At 47.9% G+C, this 20,410-nt stretch overlaps 1 protein-coding gene and 1 pseudogene across 1 annotated transcript; both read left to right on the top strand.

Annotated features, from left to right (window-relative positions):
* Window positions 1–39: 39 nt before the first annotated feature.
* SF3A1 (splicing factor 3a subunit 1) lies at window positions 40–20,101 on the top strand. The gene is made up of 16 exons (XM_090290528.1): window positions 40–226; window positions 3,649–3,770; window positions 8,135–8,342; window positions 9,424–9,681; window positions 11,712–11,786; window positions 12,454–12,604; window positions 12,938–13,131; window positions 14,024–14,141; window positions 14,411–14,596; window positions 15,269–15,390; window positions 15,493–15,738; window positions 16,502–16,709; window positions 17,199–17,353; window positions 18,569–18,670; window positions 18,761–18,832; window positions 19,578–20,101. The coding sequence occupies exons 1-16, from the start codon at window positions 164–166 to the stop codon at window positions 19,677–19,679; spliced, it is 2,382 nt and encodes a 793-aa protein (XP_090146654.1). The 5' UTR covers window positions 40–163; the 3' UTR covers window positions 19,680–20,101.
* On the top strand, window positions 2,019–2,166 carry LOC149997018 (U1 spliceosomal RNA; annotated as a pseudogene).
* Window positions 20,102–20,410: the final 309 nt, after the last annotated feature.

Raw genomic sequence — 20,410 nt, 5'->3', positions numbered from 1 at the left:
AAAGGGGCGGGCCTGGAAATGCGTCAGCCTCACCTCCTCGGTGACGGCTAGCTCGGCTGCGGCCATCTTGCGGATCTGCTGTCCCAGCGCTGCGGGAGAAGTGCTTTGACGCAGCATCGGTCTTCTACACCGAGGCGGACTGGCAGCCCTGAGCGTCGCAGTCATGCCGGCGGGACCCGTGCAGGCGGTGCCTCCGCCGCCCCCCGTGGCCACTGAGCCCAAACAGGTACCGTGCCCCCTTCACCTCGATCGGCAGCCCGATTCTAGGCCTCGGTGCGCCTCCCTTTTGCGGGGAGAAGCAGCCGCTTAAGGAGGGCTTAGAGGGACTGCAAGTCCCAGGAGGCAGTGCGCTGCCTTCTCCTATCGAACTGAGCTCTGGAACCGCGGTTCTCAAAGTGTGGTTTGCGGACCAGCAGCATCAGCATCACCTGGGACAGCGGTTCTCAACCTGTCGGTCGCGACCCCTTTGGGGATCGAACGAGCCTTTCACAAGGGTCGCCTAAGACCATCGGAAAACACATATATAATCACATTGTTTTTGTGATTAATCACTATGCTTTAATTATGTTCAATTTGTAACAATGAAAATACAGCCTGCATATCAGATATTTATGTTACGATTCATAACAGTAGCAAAATGACAGTGATGAAGTAGCAATGAAAATAATTTTATGGTTGGGGGTCACCACAACATGAGGAACTGTATTAAAGGGTCGCAGCATTAGGAAGGTTGAGAACCACTGACCTGGGAGTTTCTTAGAAATGTGGAGTCTGTAAAGTATAGCGTAGGAATAGTCAATAATATTGTAATAACTATGTATGGTGCTAGGTGGAAATATTGAGGGAACACTTTGTAAAGTATGATTATCTAACCTCTGTGCTGTACACCTGAAACTAATACAGAATAACATTGAATGCAAACTGTAATTGAAAAATAAAAGTGTAAAGAAAAAAAAAGGAATACAGAGTCTCCACTCCAGATCTTCTAATAAGGAGCCTGCATTTTAACAAGATCCCAAGGCGATTCATTACAGTTTGGGAACCCTGATCCAGCCCATCTACTGGTTTTGTGTAGTGATTGTGCCCAGCGGCCCCCAGCCTTTGCCCAGTCATCCCTAATTTCCCATCCTTCAGGGTACAGCTTTGAATGTTAATTCTTCTGCATCTACTCCAAGCTTAGTCTAAGCCAGACACCGAGCCAGGCTCCCATGATACTGGAGCCAGTGATGCACAACTGCTGCCTTAGAGAGCTAGCTCATGGACTAGTGAGGAGACAGATACACGTGAATATTCAACAAATGTGTGTTGTCCCAGCACTCTAAATAATACAGTTCTAGACAGTCCTTGAAAAAAAGATCGCAGTTAGCTGAGGGGGAAAGGCGTACATAAATAATTACACCATTTGACCTATAGTAGAAGTATCAGATACAAAGAAAACAGTAACCTAATCAACATTACTGATGGAGGAGAGATTAGGTAGGTGAAGCCCAGAGGAGTGAGAGGTAAATTGCTTTTAAAAGGATGAATAGGAGTTCCCCAGGTAGGTGATGGGGGAAGGAAATAGTATTCTTTATTCATTCAGCAAACATTGAACACATTGTATGCTGATCACTGCTTTGGGTTCAGAATACAGTGGAGAACATGACAGAAGAGGTCTATGCCCTTTCCACAAATATTTAAGTGCCTCTGGGCCCTAGTATTTTCCCAGTCACTGGGGAGAAATAAACAAGGTAATGCCAGATAATAAGAGGAAAGGCATCAGTGTAGGAATCAGATGGTGCCTCTGATCAAGGATAAATTAGTATGGCTGAAGCATAGTGTTGGGAAAATGGTAGCAGGAGATGTGATTCTGAGGATATGAACTTTTCCTAGTAGACAGTGGAGAAAAAAGGAAGGATTTTAAGCAGGATAATGACATATTTGTGTTTCAGAAATTCAGGTAGTTAGGCAGTGATGTGGAGAATTGCTACAAGGCTGGGGAATTAGTAGCAATCTTTTATTCAAAAGATACTAAGGGCATACTTACCTGGCAGGGGAGATACCATGATCCTGAAGGTGGTTTTCCCAGGGTGAGGCTCACCCATTGCGCTCCGGGTGTGCTGACCCCTGCGATTTCCCGAAACGTGGGAAACTACTGCATCATTTGTGCTTTCCCCTGGGGGTGGGATTGAGGCAAAGGCTTTTTGACAAACTCATGTCACAAAATGGCTGACGGTACAGGCTCTCCAGCCAGGGTGATGTGTTAGAAATCTGGTTCTGCTGCCATTTGGGCCAGTTAAGCTGTCTCTTCCTCAGTTTTGTCACCTGTAAATGGGGGTAATTAAAGTACTTAAACTTGTAGGGCTGTCATAAGGGTGATAAAAGTTAATATATTTAAAGTGCTTAGAAAAGTGTATGGTATCTACATGTTATTGTTATCACTGAATTTGGAAGGAGGGGGAGGCCCAAGTTTCTGGCCTAGTTGACCAGGTAGCTGCCTGTTTGGCTATTCAAGAGGAAAAAGGTTAGATGTGACCGAAGTGCCTAGGAATCAACTGATCTAGAGCTCTGGCACACAGAGTGATCTGGGACAGCAATTTGGGTGGGATTATTTAGACTAGAGGTGGGAGAGGAAATAGAGGATGTGGTTGTGAGTGCCTGAGGACAGTGCAAACACTGTGAAGAGAACCAAGGACAGAATTTTGGGGATGCCCGATATTTTAGGGCAGGAGGTGAAACAGAGACCAGGAAGGAAACTTGGATGGGATGGTGAGCAAGAAGGAAAGACAAATGAGAATAGGGCCTGGGAGTTGAGATGGGGAGAGTTTTGTTAAGGAGAGTGGTCACTGATCACAGAGCCAGATAACTGCTGTACTTGGCTGTAGGCAGTTGTTTTTGACTTTGACAAGAGCACTTGAAATGGATGGGGACCAAATGGGAGGTGAGGAACTGGGAACGGCAAGGCTGAGAGAACCCAGGATGTTTAGCTAGCAGAGAGGAAGGCGGGTTAGGGGAGAAAGCAGTAGCAGAAAGGAACATGAGGGCAAGGAAGAAACTTTATTTTTCTAAGATGAGAGACTTGACCCATTGTTTACTAAAAGAATTCTGGTTAGGAAAGAACAGTAGAACTTATGGGCAATTAATATTTATTCCAGTGCAGTTTTATAAAATATTGAGCGTTGAGTGGTGGGTAAGACTATGGGATGGATGCAGAGGAAAAGGGCAGTTAAGGCAGAAGGAGCTGCCCTCAAGGAGTTACCTGTTTCTTTTTTTGGCAAACAATCACTAAATATCCTGTGCCAGGCACATTCCTTCTGGGGGCCTTCTGGATTCAGGAACAGGATTTCTCAGAATGTGGTCAGAGACCCTCCGCATCTGAGTCACCCGGTCACTTAGTATAAATGTATATCCTTGGTGTCACTGACACAGTCTAGCTGGCAGAGCCAGAAAAGTTGTTTTTCTTGCTGATTCCCCAGGAGGGGCCCTTGCAAGCACAATGCAGGTAAGAGAACCACTCTTTTAGAGCAGAGGGTTTTAACCTGAAGGAAGTCTGTGGGAGAGAGTCTGATGCTCTCAGTAATATCCTAGAAGGGTTTAACCTGGGAGCTTGGGGGTCCAGCCCCAAACCAGGAACTTCAAGACTTTATTTTCTTTTTCTTTTTTTCACAGCCCACAGAAGAAGAAGCCTCTTCAAAGGAGGATTCTGCCCCATCCAAGCCAGTGGTGGGAATTATTTATCCTCCTCCAGAGGTCAGAAATATTGTTGACAAGACTGCCAGCTTTGTGGCCAGGTAACATAGCTACTTCTACTCATGTGGCTTACAGATGGACTTCAGCACCAAGAGCTCCTAAATCCGCACAGGTTAACAATGGGCTTTAGAAAGGTGTTGTCAGGGTAGCATGATTGGTGACATTAATGGTTAATGCACCTTTGAAAGCACAAGTCATCTGAGCAATTTGTTTACCTGTCAGGGACACTGAGGCCACAGGTTTGATCCCTATGTAGAGAGGCATTATCAGTGTAGGCCCATTGGCTCATCTAAGACTACAACATTGCAGTGAGGTAAGCAGTGGTCAGGACTGGCATCTCTAACACAGCAAGGCAATGGCAGAACGTGAGTAACATCCAGCCCCAGTGTCACCAGGAAACTGTGCTTCCAAAAGAGTTTTAAGGAAATGCCTGGAAAGTTGCTTTGTCACGGATAGTATGTGTGTCTCTGTCTGACCTGAGGAAGACAAAAAAGGGGGTTGATCATTCTCATTGTGCGAGGACTGCATTCCTCAGACCCTCAGATGACCCATCTGCGAAGGGAATAAAATGCCACCTCAGGGTTGTTGTGAAGCAAGAATGAGATAATGGGACTGAACACAGTTCAGGGCTATCATGCAGGTGTTAGCTGTCTTCTCAGATGGCTTGGAAATCAGTCTAAGTTCCTCCTGTCCGTCCCCCTCCCATCATACTTCTACACACTCACGTGTCCTCAAATGGATATTCTTGAGGGCCACTTGACTCCAAAGGTCAACACATCCCTAGTTTAGGGTATTTAAAGTATTCTTTTGGCAGCCAGCAGGCCACATCTAGCCTACAGATCTTTCTGTTTGTCTTTGCAATATATATTTTTTAACTTGAATTAGTTGCCACTTTTTTGTTTTCCCCCTCCCTTTCTCCCTCCCTTCCTTCCTCCATTCCTTAGAAGACAGGAGGGAGAAAGTGAAGGAAAGAGACATCGATGGGTTGTCTTCCTCATATGTGCCCAAGCTGGGACTGAACCCGCAGCCTAGACACGTTCTCTGATGGGGACTTGTGCTGATGACCCTTTGCTTTGCAGGACGACGCCCAACCAATTGAGCCATATCAGTCAGGGCAAGTTGCCAGTTTTTAAAAATTAGGAGATTGTACAGTAACTCTGGATTCTGGTTTCTGTTGACAAACTGGACAACTCCATTCATGGAAGTAGTAGCTGGCCCTGAGCAGACTGCTATCAGTCTGGGCATTTGCTCTCCAGGGGGCCACGCCTTGACCTCTGAGGCAGCATCCCAATTACAATACATCATTTAATAGATGTATTCCTTTCCCAGCCTCCTAATAAAATGAAATATAGACGGAGGTTACTCTGGTTATTGTCTGACTGTGACAGGTGCCATGCGGATTTGTCTCATCACATTTCAAGAGCTTTGATTAACCTGAGTATTGGGTTAAAATTGTTCTGTGCTTGATTGAACATTATCAGGCCATTTCAGATTTAGGGCAGCAGGTGTTGTATTTATGATAAATGTTTAATGTCTCATAGCAACACTCATGCTTCCCCTTTCCCCGATACTTTAAAAACAATAAATAGGAAAAGGGTGTTGGAGGAAGAATCAATACAATCGCACTACCAGAATAGTTTCTGCTAGCTGTTTTCACTTTTTCCTGTTTCCTTCTGGCCCTTGGCATCCGTTTTTAGATCCTTGTAATATGAGCAAAGATACTTTCACATCCTGCTTTTCCCTTTGTGTGTGTTGTAGGCATTTTCCCATGTTGCTTTGGGGTCTGATGCTGCGCAGTCCTCTTTGGAGAGGCTGCACCCTACTCAAGCAGCGGGCTTTCCTTGACTTGGCCGTGTCCCTAGTCTTTACCTTTGAGATTGTTTCCAACATTTCAGTTTGGCAGATGAAGCTGTGGGGAAGTTTCTGAATATTTTCTTTGCCTTTTAGATTGTTTCCTTAGAGGAAAATTGTGGTACATTATTGGCTGAAAGAGAATTTTTTAAGATTTCTTAAACATTTTGCCAAGTAGCTTTCCAGTAATTTTCTGCCAGCCTTCTGCCACAGAAATAAGAGTTTATCCAAGTTCCCTTAAAAATAAATCTATACATCTACACTCTAGATCTATTTTTCGCTACGATGATTGCCTTGTAGGCATTTCTAAAATCTCTGAACTTGCTTTCGTTTATGCTGTAACGAAGGGACAGACCAGCATCTCAATCTGGAATAAAGCAAACATGCAGGACTCTCTGCTTCATTTCTTCTGGGTTCACATGTGTTGATTGATGGAGCATACAGTAAAAATCAACCAGTATGGTTTTCCAAAAGAAGTTTTTTTTCCTCTGTGGGTTAGATATCCCCTTTTCTGCCTTTTCCTGTCAAGGAACTGAAGCGGAAATTACCCTTACAAGTCCTACCCACTGGATTGAGTCAGAATCCTGTCTTTTTCTGTTGAAAACCTTAAGAATACAATTCTAAAATTAACATTAAACTAATTTAAAGCAACAGAAGAGCTGGGAATGAACATGGTTGCCTTTTCATTGTTTTAATCTTTCAGATTATTCCCGGATGTGGTGAGGTTATGGCTTCAGAGGCAGTGATAGAGCAGACAACCAGAGCCCCTCTTTCTAGCAGCCCTTGGTCTGCCCTGGGCACCTGCTGGATGTCGTGACCGAGTTTTAGCACTATTTAAGTGTGCATTCACTCTCCTCCTCATGTGTAGTTTCCGTTATTTAAGGAGTGGGTCGCACAGTTCTTCCTCAAGCGTGAGGTTCTAGTTGGACTAATTCACTATCAGAATGAGACCTCGTAGTGTTAGGCCACGCTAGAGTGTGACCACAACTTGTGGAGGAGCTAGCCTGAACTTTGATGACCACCACCATGGCACTGAGTTATGGTGGCTAATCTGGGGCACAGCATTGCCTGTACCCTGTCCACCCCACTATCTTCAACTGACAGGGACAGGGTATGAAAGTCTGAAGAGAGGTGAGCAACGTGGCTGCCCACCAGCCCCTGGAGCCGTCCGTTGGTGTGTTTAGGGCAGGTCTGAGTGCCGGGCTTGGGCTGGAGGAGTGATGGGAGCCCCACAGTCATCTCCGAATACCCAGACTGTCTCTCATGTTTATGGAACAGCCCTTATAACTTTTACAGGAGTGACAGCCCTTTGATTTGCAGGCCACTGTATGATTCAAGATGGCTTTGCATGTCCTTTACTAATTTGGTCTTCTTAATACTTCAAGATAGAGATGGTAGTGTTAGCCACATTTTATACATGGGAAATTGAGTCAAAAAGGAGTTTGGTAACTTGGTGCTCAGTAGTGAACCCAAAACTTGACTGTGTTTATGCCCTGTATCTTTAAGGTTAGTGCACTTTCTGACTGACAGGTGTTATATACTGGGTGGGGCAATAGTAGGTTTACTGTTGTGGGTATGTGAAACACAGAGTTTATTTTTATGTTCTTATTTATTAATTATTGCATTATCTTCCATATGAACAACTATAAACCTACTGTTGCCCCACCATGTATGTGTGACACTTTGAATATTGCTATTGGGACTCTTAAAAAGTCAGGATTTCCTAAGCATTGTGAGAGACTTTTTTTCCCTTCATTCTGAGGTTATTAAAGGCATGCAAACTGGGGACATGGGGTGTATGTGGCAAACTGTCCTAAGTACAGAGAGACATGAGAGACCTCCCTGCCGATCTCACTGCTCCCCTATCGCCTGAATGTGCCATACACAGCAGCACAGGTTTGCGGCCTTGGAGAGTGTTTCTTGTCTGGGCCTCACCAATAGTAAATGAGGTGATTTTAGGCAGTACTTAGATAGGACAAATTTAATTGTCTACATTTTCATGTTTTTTCTCAATCCTTTTTGTTACCCAAAGGACAAAGTCTCAGTTTGGTGTGGGTATATCTTTAACACCTCTCCAGCACTCAGTAAATCCCCCATTTTAGCTCAGAGAACTGGCTTCAGTTGCAGCAAACTTGGAGCTGAACTTTAACAATACTATTACTTCATTTTCATTGTATTTAATTTTAGATCTGCCTTTTGTTAGTAAAGCCATACTGACTTTGATTTGTAGTAATATATGCCTTCCTTTGTAAGTACATTTTAAAAAGTAAATAACACCAAAAAAAGCAGTAGTTCAGATAGTTTTGGGAAATGAAGGCTGGCAGGGGAGCTGCAGGGGTGGTGAAGTTGGGAGACCCGGTGGTCGAGGAGGCCTGGGTCAGGCCGGAGGAGGCAGATCGCACTGGCCGCTGAGAGCGGGAGTCTCGAGGAAGATCTCTGCTGCGCGGAGAGATGGACTAGTTTGAGCGATGGGTGGGGGCAAGGAGGTGGCTTGAACTTCTGGGTCTCAGCAGTTATAGGGGTTGTGGTGCTAATTCTTTTTTCCTCCTTCTAGAAATGGACCTGAATTTGAAGCTAGGATACGACAGAATGAGATCAACAACCCCAAGTTCAACTTTTTGAATCCCAATGACCCTTATCATGCTTACTACCGCCACAAGGTCAGCGAGTTCAAGGAGGGGAAGGCTCAAGAGCCGTCGGCTGCCATCCCCAAGGTCATGCAGCAGCAGCAGCAAGCCGCCCAGCAGCAGCTGCCTCAGAAGGTTGGAGCCAGTTTCTCCCTCACTTCCCCGGGCCTGAGAGGGAGAGGCCGGGACGGGGAGGAGGGGGTGGATAATGAACTCCGCTATCCAAACCGCACAACCACCCAAGGAGAGACGTGGGGTTTTTATTCCCATCTTACAGAGACAGTTGCTGAGGCTCAGAAAGCGAAGTCTTACTGACAGTTGGCATTTTTTTTAGTGCTGCTTGTCAAGCTGTGTGCTCAGTGCTTTAAGGGCCTTGTCTCATTGTCACCTCACGGGGCTGCATGAGGAGGTCAACACAGTGATCATTTTACAGATGAGGAATCTGAGGCTCAGGGAAGTGTGATTTACTTTAAAGTCCAGCTCTCAGCCCCTTCTCTTTGCCTTGCCGAGGCTTGTTAGTCCTTTCTTGTGCCATGATTCTGTCTCATTTTCCCAGGACCACTTCGTCTGATCTGCTCTAATACCCCTCCTCGGCACTAGGCCCAGAACTAGGAATAATTAGGGGTGTTGATGAGGACAGGAAGGTCTGGCACATTTTGCTTCCTGTGTAGACCTGGACTGGTCTCTTTGCTCTATTCCTGAACCATGGTGGCAAAGGCCGCTCCTTGTTTTACAATGGAAAGTAAAGGTTGACATAGATTCTGAGACCTTGCATTGCAATTTACTACTCCTGGAGCCTCAGGCTACTTCAGTTTCCTCATCTATAAAAAGGATCCATGATACCTCATGGTTCATGTGGAGGCCAGATGATGTAACAAATGTGTACGTCCTTTATCTAGTAAGGTCCTCCGCACACTTAGAAGGCCGACTGCAACCTCTGTCCCCTTCAGTTGGGATTTAATAAGCTGTGTTCCTGTCAGATCTTCTGATACCCAGTTTAGGTCTTCAATTCAGGACAGCACCAGAGATATAGAGGGGCATGAATCTCACTGGAAGCCTTTCAGGTTGTTGAGGCCGCAGTTGGCCAAGAAATTGCTGAGTTAGGATTCTTTCACACCATGTGCCAGTACTGTACCCATCATTAACAGAATCGTAGAGCCCCCCTAGAGCCAGCCCACTCCTGCACCTCTTCCCTCATATGTCTTTTGCATCTTAGGTCCAAGCCCAGGTGATCCAAGAGACCATCGTGCCCAAAGAGCCCCCTCCTGAGTTTGAGTTCATCGCAGATCCCCCCTCCATCTCAGCCTTCGACCTGGATGTGGTAAAGCTGACGGCTCAGTTTGTGGCCAGGAATGGGCGCCAGTTTCTGACCCAGCTGATGCAAAAAGAACAGCGCAACTACCAATTTGACTTCCTCCGTCCGCAGCACAGCCTCTTCAACTATTTCACAAAGCTGGTGGAACAGTATACCAAGGTGCCTGGTCAGCGTAGGGGCTGGGGTGCTGGGCCCAGGGAAGGAAGGCATTTTACTGTGAGCATTCTGTCCACTCACTGTCAGCCAGGACAGCGTTCCTCTGTGGTGCCCCTGGGTGGATGTTAAGATTTCATTTCAGTGTGAAATCTTGATTTATATTCAGTTTTTCCTTTTAAATGCAACCTTGATTGCTGTTTCTAAAGAGAAATGAAATGCGTGATTAGTAACTGCCATTAGGTGAGTGCCTGCTATGTGACAAGGCCAAGTGGTGCTAGCTGCTTTTGAGTACATTTAAATTTTAAGTGTCCTAGCATGGGACCTAAGAAGGAAGCAAGCCCTTAATAAATGTCTCCTATTACCTAATTTAATCCTCATAAGAACCCTTGAGGTTTCCTCTCACCCCTTTTCAAAAGCAGGCGCAGGCTTAGAGAGGTGAAGTCACTTACTCATAGTCTTTCAGCTAATAAGTAGCTACAGTAAAATTTAATCCAACATCGGATTTTGGAACCTATTATTTTTTTACTCTAAAATGTACAATATTTGAATTAGAAATGCTTAAATAGGCATTGGGATACAATTTACATAATATAGCTAGTATTTGAGTATTTACATATGCAGCATCTTCTCATTTAATCCCTAATAACCTGTAAGGTAGCCCATTGTTGTTATACTCATTTTACAGAAGAGGAAACTGAGGCACAGAGACATTAACTTGGCCAGCAGCATCACATAGCTACTAGGTCACAGACCTGGCATTTTTACTCCAGACCCTAAGATCTTAATTATCATACTACATTGTTGCAATCAGGAATCTGGGCAAGTCAATACTGGCCTTTAAAATGATCCTATTGTTGTTAATTTATTGCAAAGTACATTGGTACACATTTTTCTGTGGTGCGGTTTGTTTATTTACTTATTTTTTGGTACATCTGTTCTTGATATCTAGAAATATGTTAAAGATCTGATTTAAAAGGACTTAATGATTTCCTGTAACTTAACTCACTCTAAGTATATAATTAGAAAGAATTATAAAAATTTGTGTTTAGAAAAAGACCAAATCCAGAAGATAGTAGTTAGAATAACAATCAATGATGGTCCAAAGCTAGAGGGTTACTGTAATTACATAGTATCAATTTTACGTGAGCCCTAGGTTAATATCTCCTAGGGGAATGCTTCCAGGGTTAAAGGTCCCCAGATTTCTTCTTGTTTTGTTACTTTCCTGTTCCTTCTCCCTCAGAACTTGGGTGTTGACATTTAGTACTCTAATTTGAGGGCACTGATGTCTCTAGTCATGGGGATTCTAGGAGCAGATTGATTCCTGGGGTAGAGGTACCTGGAGGACGGGGTGAGGCTGAGCTACTTTGCTAGTGGTAAGTAGATAATATTGGGGCAGTCGGAATGACTGGCTATTTTGAAAAAAGCCAGCATCTGTTTCTTTCAGCAAATATACATTGAGTGTCAGACACTATTTTGGGTACTGGTGATAAAATAGTGAACAAAAGACAGAGAAATCTGTCTTTGTGGAGTTTCTGGTCTAGTGAGGGAGTGACAGCAAGTGCAGTGTCAGTGTGTGTCAGATGGTGATCAGTACTGTGGAGAAAAAGAAAGCAGGGGACGGAAATGCGGGGAGGTGGGGCCAGTGGGCTGTAGTCTTAAATGAGATAGTCAGGGGAGGCCTGGTGGCGTGTGCAGAAGGATAGGAGGGGATCCGTACACTGAAAGCAGCCATCTCATACTGACCGTGGGCTGACTGTTCTGCCTCTGGTTTTGCATACTTCACTGCTAATTCTTACAACAGCCTTTTAAGTTGATGGTGCCAGCTTAAGTGGTGATATCACCATTTTATAGAAAGAAACCAAGTTAGAGAGGTAAAGTAATGTGCCCAAAGTCACACAGCCAAGTGGAGCTAGGATTGGGACCCAGAATCCCATGTTATCCCTTTTGTGGATTTCCACAGGCCCAGGAGGGCTGCCTCTTTGTCCCGTGTTGTACTGCACTGACAGTTGCCAGCAATAACTTCTGTGTTTCAGATCTTGATTCCGCCCAAAGGCTTATTTGTGAAGCTCAAGAAAGAAGCTGAGAACCCCCGAGAAGTTTTGGACCAGGTAAACTCCATTTCTTATAACCAGTGCAAGTTATATTGTGTGGGTTCTGTTTCACATTCGTAAATAATCTCTGAAGGCAGTACTTGTTATATCCTGGATTCTGTGCTCTCCAACTTTCTGCCCTGTCCTCAGCTGCACTAGGTCTTCCTCTTTTGGGCCCTCACTAAAAGCCCACTCCTGAACAGGTTCTCCGGCAACAGGTGCCTTTTGAAGCCCCAGGTCTTCAGAGTTGAGGACAGAGGGCATATTGGTGCTAGCTGTTCTGGATGGCTGCATGAAGTCTTGTTTCTCAGGCTCTCAGACTGCCACTTCTCTTGTGGGTGCTTAGTTGTCATGCAGAATTCCTGGGAGCTAGTTAGCTACTCTGTGAACACAGTTCCTTGCTAACTCAAGCAGAAAACTGAGGTTATAACAAACAGCTGCCCTTGGGGCCCAGGCAGAAGGTTTCTGTGACATTTAGAATTTTCATCCTGTCCAGATTCTGTCCTCGGCTGAAAATAGATACAAATACCATCATTGGCTTTATGTAGTTCCCCCTTTGTAGGCAGAGCAGCCTCCTTTCAGTTCTGGAGGAGATGCCGGCTTTGGTAAAGGCCTTGGAGGTGACATCCTTATCAGGAGCAGGCCCTGATTCAGCTCAGCACCTTGCTGTTTTCCATCTCTTCAGGTGTGTTACCGAGTGGAGTGGGCCAAGTTCCAGGAGCGTGAGAGGAAGAAGGAAGAGGAGGAGAAGGAGAAGGAGCGCGTGGCCTACGCGCAGATTGACTGGCATGATTTTGTGGTGGTGGAAACGGTGGACTTCCAACCCAATGAGCAAGGTAGGTCTGTGACTCCAGATGGGGGGCCAGGAGCTCAGAGCCATCCTCGGAGAGCTCACACAGGTGTTCCCAGAGAACATTCCTCAGAGGGCTTTATCGGTGTCTGTTTCATCTCTGCTCCCGAAAGACTTCAATTCTATGACATTGTCCCAGTTAAATCTAATTCAACAAATACTTTTTGTATCGGACCTTGGATGATCCTCTGGAGCTAGGAGAGAAATCAGACAGCCTCAGCTCTCGGAGAGCTCACAGTGTGGAGAGAGTAGATAGATGGGCCCATGATAAGGAGCATCTGTGGAGGCCTCCCTTTGACTCTGGCTCACCCTCACCCAGGGAACTTCCCTCCCCCTACCACCCCGGAGGAGCTGGGGGCTCGAATCCTCATTCAGGAGCGCTATGAGAAATTTGGGGAGAGTGAGGAGGTCGAGATGGAGGTTGAGTCTGATGAAGAAGACGAGAAGCAGGAGAAGGCAGAGGAGCCTCCTTCCCAGCTGGACCAGGATACCCAGGTGCAAGACATGGATGAGGTATGCTTCTGGGAAGACCTGTGGGGCGACCTTTTCCCCTGGAGCCAAAGGAGATGGGGGTGCTCTCCACCAGAGTCAGAGATCCAGTCCTCCTGTGACCCTCGAAGGGAGGGGAGGCGTGGGTCCTGAATAAGGCATCTTGACTGAGCAGCTGTCCAAACCCAGGCAGCACAGAGCTTCTTTCCAGCTTGGGCAACAAAGATTCATTCACAAGTAAGGATCTGAAAGCGGGGCCAGCCCTGTTCTTTGACTTTCCCTCTTTGCCCAGAGGCCCTGTTCCTCACCACCCCATGCCAGCTCTCAGTTAGGAAACTCTCTATACCTCAAGCTTTGATACGTTTGAGTTTAGGCCCAAGTGATCAGAGTTCCCAGAGCTTTTCTAAGTGTAGCCTCTGCTGCTTTTTGGCCACCTCTGCCCTCTTTGAGCCAGGCCTTCCAAGCAGGCATAGAAGCTCCAGAGCTAAGCTGTTCTCCTCCCCTTGGAAAGAATTTGTGTGCAGCCTGAGAAGAAAGGCCCCTGTGTCTGTGGGAATTGACTTTTTCTGTCCCTCCCAGCATTACTCCATAAGCAGCAACCATTAAGTACAGACTTGTTCCCTGCACCCCTCCCTGGCATGTTAAGTGCCCTTGGCCTCCTGGGACAGCCTGGTGCCAGCTGCTGGAAATGCCTGGGCAGAGTGTTAACACCACAGCCCCCAGCATTCCCATTCATGCTGTAAGGAAGCAGGTTGGCTGGCTGCCGGCTGGCCTCGGCTGCCCAGGGAGGCTTAGCACATGGATGCTGGCAGGCAGGGGCCTAGGCAACTTGCCACCCTGAGAACCAGCAGGGTTCAGCTGCAGGGAGGTGGCCTCTCGGCCCCTTTTTGGGTCCTGCCACTGCTTTGCTTTTTAGGGTTCAGATGATGAAGAAGAAGGGCAGAAAGTGCCCCCACCCCCAGAGACACCCATGCCGCCTCCTCTGCCCCCGACTCCAGACCAGGTCATTGTCCGGAAGGACTACGACCCCAAAGGTAAGGTCTGCTTTCCTGCTGTCACATGTTCCTTAGACCTGTCCGTTTTTAGTATGGCTCAGGGTGGCTTGTTAAAGGCTTTGATAGCCCTCTGTCCCGGGCCTTGCAGTGGGGATCAGGGCACAGTTATCTCTGGTGCCCTGGGAACTCCAGATACAGTGTGGCACTGAATGGACGTATCTTGAATGAATGATGCACAAATGAAACAGCACCTCTTAACCCAGGCTGCCACCCAGTGTTCTCACGCAAGCATCTCTGTTTCCTTCTAGCTTCCAAGCCTCTGCCTCCAGCCCCTGCTCCAGATGAGTATCTTGTGTCCCCCATCACGGGGGAGAAGATCCCTGCCAGCAAAATGCAGGAACACATGCGTATCGGGCTTCTTGACCCCCGCTGGCTGGAGCAGCGAGATCGCTCCATCCGTGAGAAGCAGAGTGATGATGAGGTGTACGCTCCAGGTGAGGTGGGGGTTCCACCACTCAGTCCATACCCCTTCTCTGACTCAGCCGTGAACCACTTTGGCCCATGGGAATCTAAACTACAGTTTACCTGCTTTCAGCAAATAAAGAAAGCAATGATTGAGGTCAGCAAAAGTTTTCGAGGATAAGTATAACCTGTAATGCCACAAAAGAACCCCCCATTTTCCAGAATGACTCTATAGACTCCTTCAAAGGCAGGCACCTGATGAGGGTGGCATGTGCCCATTGACATCATGGGACCACATGTGTATGTAGCTGGGAGGGGTGCTCCAAAGCACCTGGAAATGAGACATGACCCAGTGGTCCTGTGATTGCTGTGTGGGAAGCAGCCGCTAGGGAGGAAACTGTCCCACAGGTGGGAGACCACTTTTAGTGCTGAGTCTACTGCTTGCTACTCACGTGACCCTGTTCTCTCAGTTGCCTTTCATAAGTCAAGGAGTGGTACAGGCTCTGGTTTACAGGCTTATTTAGTGCTGATTGGGCAGCCTTTCTCAGGCTCAGAGGATAGGCATGCTGGGTTGGGATTTAGAGTGAGCCTTGTCCCAGGGACCGGCCGCCTCTGCACTGCACCAGGAGAGCTGCTGTCTTGTCGGAAGGGCACCTGGTTTAGATTCCCTTTCTGTCCCCTCTCTCCATTCTGACTGTATCCAGGTCTGGATATCGAGAGTAGCTTGAAACAGCTGGCCGAGCGGCGTACTGACATCTTTGGTGTAGAGGAAACGGCCATCGGTAAGAAGATTGGCGAGGAGGAGATCCAGAAGCCAGAGGAAAAGGTGCAGTTTGGATATATCCTAGTGCCTCCCCTACCCTCCGACTCCCACATTGGGCTCAGTTCTAGGAACTCTGACACGCTGTGGCTTTGCTTTCCCTTTCAGGTGACCTGGGATGGCCACTCGGGCAGCATGGCTCGAACCCAGCAGGCTGCCCAGGCCAATATCACCCTCCAGGAGCAGATCGAGGCCATCCACAAGGCCAAGGGCCTGGTGCCAGAAGATGATACAAAAGAGAAGATTGGCCCCAGCAAGCCCAATGAAATCCCCCAGCAGCCACCACCTCCATCTTCAGCCACCAATATACCCAGTTCAGCCCCACCCATCACCTCGGTGCCCCGGCCACCGACAGTAAGCCAACAACCACCTTGCCACTCATCTTTTAGAGCATGGCCCTTGGGGTTGGACACTAGTGGCTGAGAAGAGCAACTGCCTTATAGTTGGGCCCAAGTGCTGAGCGGGTCAAATAGAAAGAACCCTTTAATTGGAAGTGAGAGCCTCTAGCTTGACCTTTTATCTGTGTAGGAGGATTGGAACAGAGAGGGAGGCAAGTCGTAGATGGGTAAAGCAGGCTTGGGGCAAAGAAGGGCTGCAGGCTTTAATGGGTCTTCGAGGACTGCTGGCTTACCTCCAGGAGGCTAAGTCAAGGTCACCCTCTTTAGTGGCTTTCTTGGTGTCAGCCATTAGCAGCTGGTTGAGTCCCTATGGAAAGAGTGTCACTCTGGGCCTCTGAGCAAAGCTCCTGTCAGAGCCTGGGGTGAAGCTGCAATCTCAACCCCAGGGGGCTGAGATGGAACTGTCCAGCCCCACCACCCCCCCTTTTTTTTAAGATTGTATTTATTAGGAGTGGAGAGAAAGAAAAGAAGAGAAAGATTGATGTGTGAGAGAAACATTGGTTGCCTCTCACATGCCCCCAACCAGGGACCTGGCCCACAACCCTGACTTGGGCCCTGATAGGAATTAAACTGGTGACTTTGATTTGAGGGATGATACCCAACCCACTGAGTCACACCAGTCAGGGCCAGCCCCATCCTCACAGTCTACAGGTGACCAGTTGCCAGCTCTGAGTCCAGCTTTGGCTTCCTATGACCTATGGATCCCTTCTCCCCCACAGATGCCACCTCCTGTCCGTACCACAGTTGTGTCCGCAGTACCCGTTATGCCCCGGCCCCCGATGGCTTCAGTGGTCCGACTGCCCCCGGGCTCAGTGATTGCTCCCATGCCGCCTATCATCCACGCGCCCAGGATCAACGTGGTGCCAATGCCTCCTTCGGCCCCTCCTATTATGGCACCCCGCCCACCCCCTATGATTGTGCCAACAGGTCAGTGCCTCTCATGCAGCTCTCAAAGGCCAAGCACTGTAAGCAGAGAAGTGGCTGATGGGTAATGCTAGCTGTTCCAGCTGGGGGCTAGCCCAGAGGAGACCTATGGCTTCTCCATGTGAGTGATCCCTGAGCTAGGAGATGGGGAGCCACAGCTCTTGGGGGAGGCTGATTTGGCAGAGCTGGGGTTTGTGCACACAGAGGAGTCAGGCCCTAGGCAGGTGCAGAGGCCTGACAGTGCTTACCGTGAGTAGGCACCCACTCCATCAATCCTGCCTTTCTTCCAGTCCACTGCTGCCCATTTAGGGCAGCTTCCTAGGTCCCCTTGCCAGGGAACTGGCTGGCTGCCAGACTCGGCAAGGAGTGGCCCTTCGCACCTCTGGCTGGGAGACAGGAAACCTCTCTACAGTCTCCCCTTTCACTACTTACCAGCCCTTAGTCCTGGGCCCCTTCCCCCACTCACACAATTGCTTATTCCTGTCCTTCCAGCCTTTGTTCCCGCCCCACCTGTGGCACCTGTCCCAGCTCCAGCCCCAATGCCCCCTGTCCACCCTCCTCCTCCCATGGAAGATGAACCTGCCTCCAAGAAACTGAAGACAGAGGATAGCCTCATGCCTGAGGAGGAGTTCCTTCGCAGAAACAAAGTACGTGATCCCAGAGTGCTACTTGTGGCCTGCAGCATCTGTCGGGGGAGTCCAGTCCTGCTCCAAACACTCCCTGACCTGCCCTATTATGCTCCCACAGTTTTGATTTCTAGGACCTAGGTCAGCCAGTGGAAGCCTGAGCGCATACTAGATACGGGGTTGGGGTCAGCAGTTGGAGGAGCAGACAGCTGTGGTGGTCCCCAGTGTGAACTGTTGTAGAGGCCAGCAGGGAGTCCCGGCTGACTGCGACTTTCAACCTTTTCCATCTCATGGCATGCATGAACCAATTACCTTAATCCTTCAGCCCACCAGAAAATATATATGTTTTTTGCCAGTATGACAAACAAAATAAGTATAATTTTGATTCATTCACACTGGACAGCTATTGTTGTGTTGGCTGTTGTCATTTTTTTATTTGACAGTCTAAAGGAAAAGAGGGCTGTGCCCCTGACTAGATAGTCAACAGTTGCAGGTTTTAAAAATTCTTGTGTCATACCAGTTGAAAACCACTGCCCTAGAGGAAATCCTAGGTGCAGTTGTTAATTTCTTTGTGGCCTTCTCCTTAGGAGCCATCCCTGCCTTTGTGGGGATCCTATTGTGGTACTAGAAATAAGGGGAGGTGAGAATCTTGGCACTGCCAATCCCTAGGGAAGCTGGTTGGCTCCAGTAAGAAGGCAGGAAGAGTCCTAGCCCCACTCCCCCAATGCATTTGACTGAATCTTTTTTCTTTCATTTTTTTCTGATAGTGTTTCCCATCTCTTCAGTACTCAAGTGCCAGGGTAGAGCTAAACATTCTACGGCACTTGTCCATTTAGTGCTCACAATAGTATTCTACCATGCAGTGGTTGTGATCAGCTGCCTTACAGACATGGCGTTGAGGCTCAAAGGGACCTGGTTAGCAGGGAAGCTAAGTTGGGAATCCAGGTCTTCTGACCTGTTCATATTCTTTTTCTCTGTGGTAATTCTTGGGATTTGCAGAGCATTCTCATGTCACTTCTTCCGCTCCAGACACACCAGGAGGCAGAACAGAGATTGTCTTAAAGAAGAGAAACCAAATCTTGTGCTATGTCACAAGTTGCATCAGTAGTGAACCAGGGGCCAGAGTCCAGGAGCCCGGATGTAGGGGTGACATTGTCTAGACTGGTCCAGGAATAGGAGAGCCTAGTTTTTGATTGGCTTAGAACCCAGGCATAATGGCCACCTCCTGTTTTGCAGGGTCCAGTGTCCATCAAAGTCCAAGTGCCCAACATGCAGGATAAGACGGAATGGAAACTGAATGGACAGGTGCTGGTCTTCACCCTCCCACTCACAGACCAGGTATGAGTTGCTGCAGGGGAACCAAGAGGTCAGGGGGCAGCTTCTTTCAGCTGACCTTAGGGGGTGAACGACCTCTCTTTGGTCCCGCAGGTCTCTGTTATCAAGGTGAAGATTCATGAAGCCACAGGCATGCCCGCAGGGAAACAGAAGCTGCAGTATGAGGTGAGTCAGATGTCTGGTCCTGACCCTTGGGTCCCAACACCTTTGCTGTCTCAGAAGCTAAATCCTCTGTGGAACCAAAGGAGTGGGAAGATACCTAGATGTGGCCATCTGAGTTCATCCTAGAAGTGATGATTCTGGCTGGGAGTGCTTGACAGAGTGAGGCTCTGGAGGAATCATAGTATAGTGTTGTGTGGCATCCAAAACACCCTCTGCCTCAATGACCAGGGTGTACTCTGGTGGGTTTCTGGTCCAGGGAGGCACCATCCCAGCCAGTGTAGTCTCGAGTAGTCTGGCTCCGTGCATGGACGTGGAGGTGATTGTCAGCTCAGCCTGGTGCCCACCAGGTCTCAGGGCTGCTATATTCTCCCACTTTGGACTTCAACAAATTCCCACCCTGGGCCTCAGTTGTCTGTTTTGTAAATGAGCCGTTGGACTAGTTCATCTCTAAAGGTCTTGTGATTTAAAATTCTGTGGGGTTGGTCACGGCCACCTCCTTGGAGCATTGACAAAATGGAAGAGCATGGCTTGATAGGAAGGATGGAAAAGCAAAGCACTCTGGGAGGAACCAGAGACCTTCAATCCCGTCCCGTGCCTGCACCCCCCCATCCATCACCACTTGCCCCCAGCCTTCCTTCAGGCTTTTGTTCACTTAAGTTCAGAGTGTGAACGGACATTGGGAGTGAGGCTGATCAGTGTGTTCAAGGCCAGGTTTCCCCATGCTAAGGCACTCTTGTCTGTTTTCCAGGGCATCTTCATCAAGGATTCCAACTCACTGGCTTACTATAACATGGCCAATGGTGCCGTCATCCACCTGGCCCTCAAGGAGAGAGGCGGGAGGAAGAAGTAGAAGAGAGGAGCCTGCCGTCAGGTCCCAGCCACTGCCATTTTGCGTCTCCTGTCCCCCACCCCCTGCCCCAGATCCAGGAGACCCTATCTTGTACATTTGTTTCCCTCTTACTTAGTAAGTTTGGAAATTCAAATTGTCCTGTAGTTTCCTCCTCCATCCCCTTCCCACATTAGTTAAGAGAGGTCTTCCTACACCACTCTCTTCCCAGTGGTCTCTGGAATTCCTTTGTGTTTGACTCTTGATTTGGGGAGATTCATTTCTTCCAGCAGCCCGTTAGGAAATGTGAACCCAGGGATGTTCTGCAGGATAGTGTCATAGTGCCGATTGGCGCTTGGCTGATAGGATATGCTTGTTATTGTCATTAATAATTTTGTATCTTGCCACGGGCTGTCTAATAAAACCTCTTGGACCCTTCTTGTGAATTCAGTGTCATAAGACTTGTCTCTTGGCCACCTGTACCCTTTCTGCAGTCAAGGCAGGGGGAACATGGCATGGTGCCTTGTGGCTCTTCTGCTCTGAGGAATGCTGGGCTTTTAACTAACTTACACCATCAAGTTTTACATGAAACTTTCTTGAAAAGATACACCTTTTATTGTCCCTTTAAAACTTTAGGGCTCTCTAAAGGCATAGCCCTTTGTATTTAACAGACTAATACAGATGTCTCCAACATGCCAGGACCACAGAAGAACAAGGATGGGTGAGATGCAATTCCTGGGTCACTGGGCAGCAAT

The sequence above is a fragment of the Furipterus horrens genome, unplaced genomic scaffold (assembly GCF_987537825.1).
Source record: "Furipterus horrens unplaced genomic scaffold, mFurHor1.1.pri manual_scaffold_11, whole genome shotgun sequence".
Lineage (NCBI taxonomy): Eukaryota > Metazoa > Chordata > Mammalia > Chiroptera > Furipteridae > Furipterus > Furipterus horrens.
Note: the sequence above shows the minus strand (reverse complement) of the source record. Positions and strands in the feature narration are given on the sequence as shown.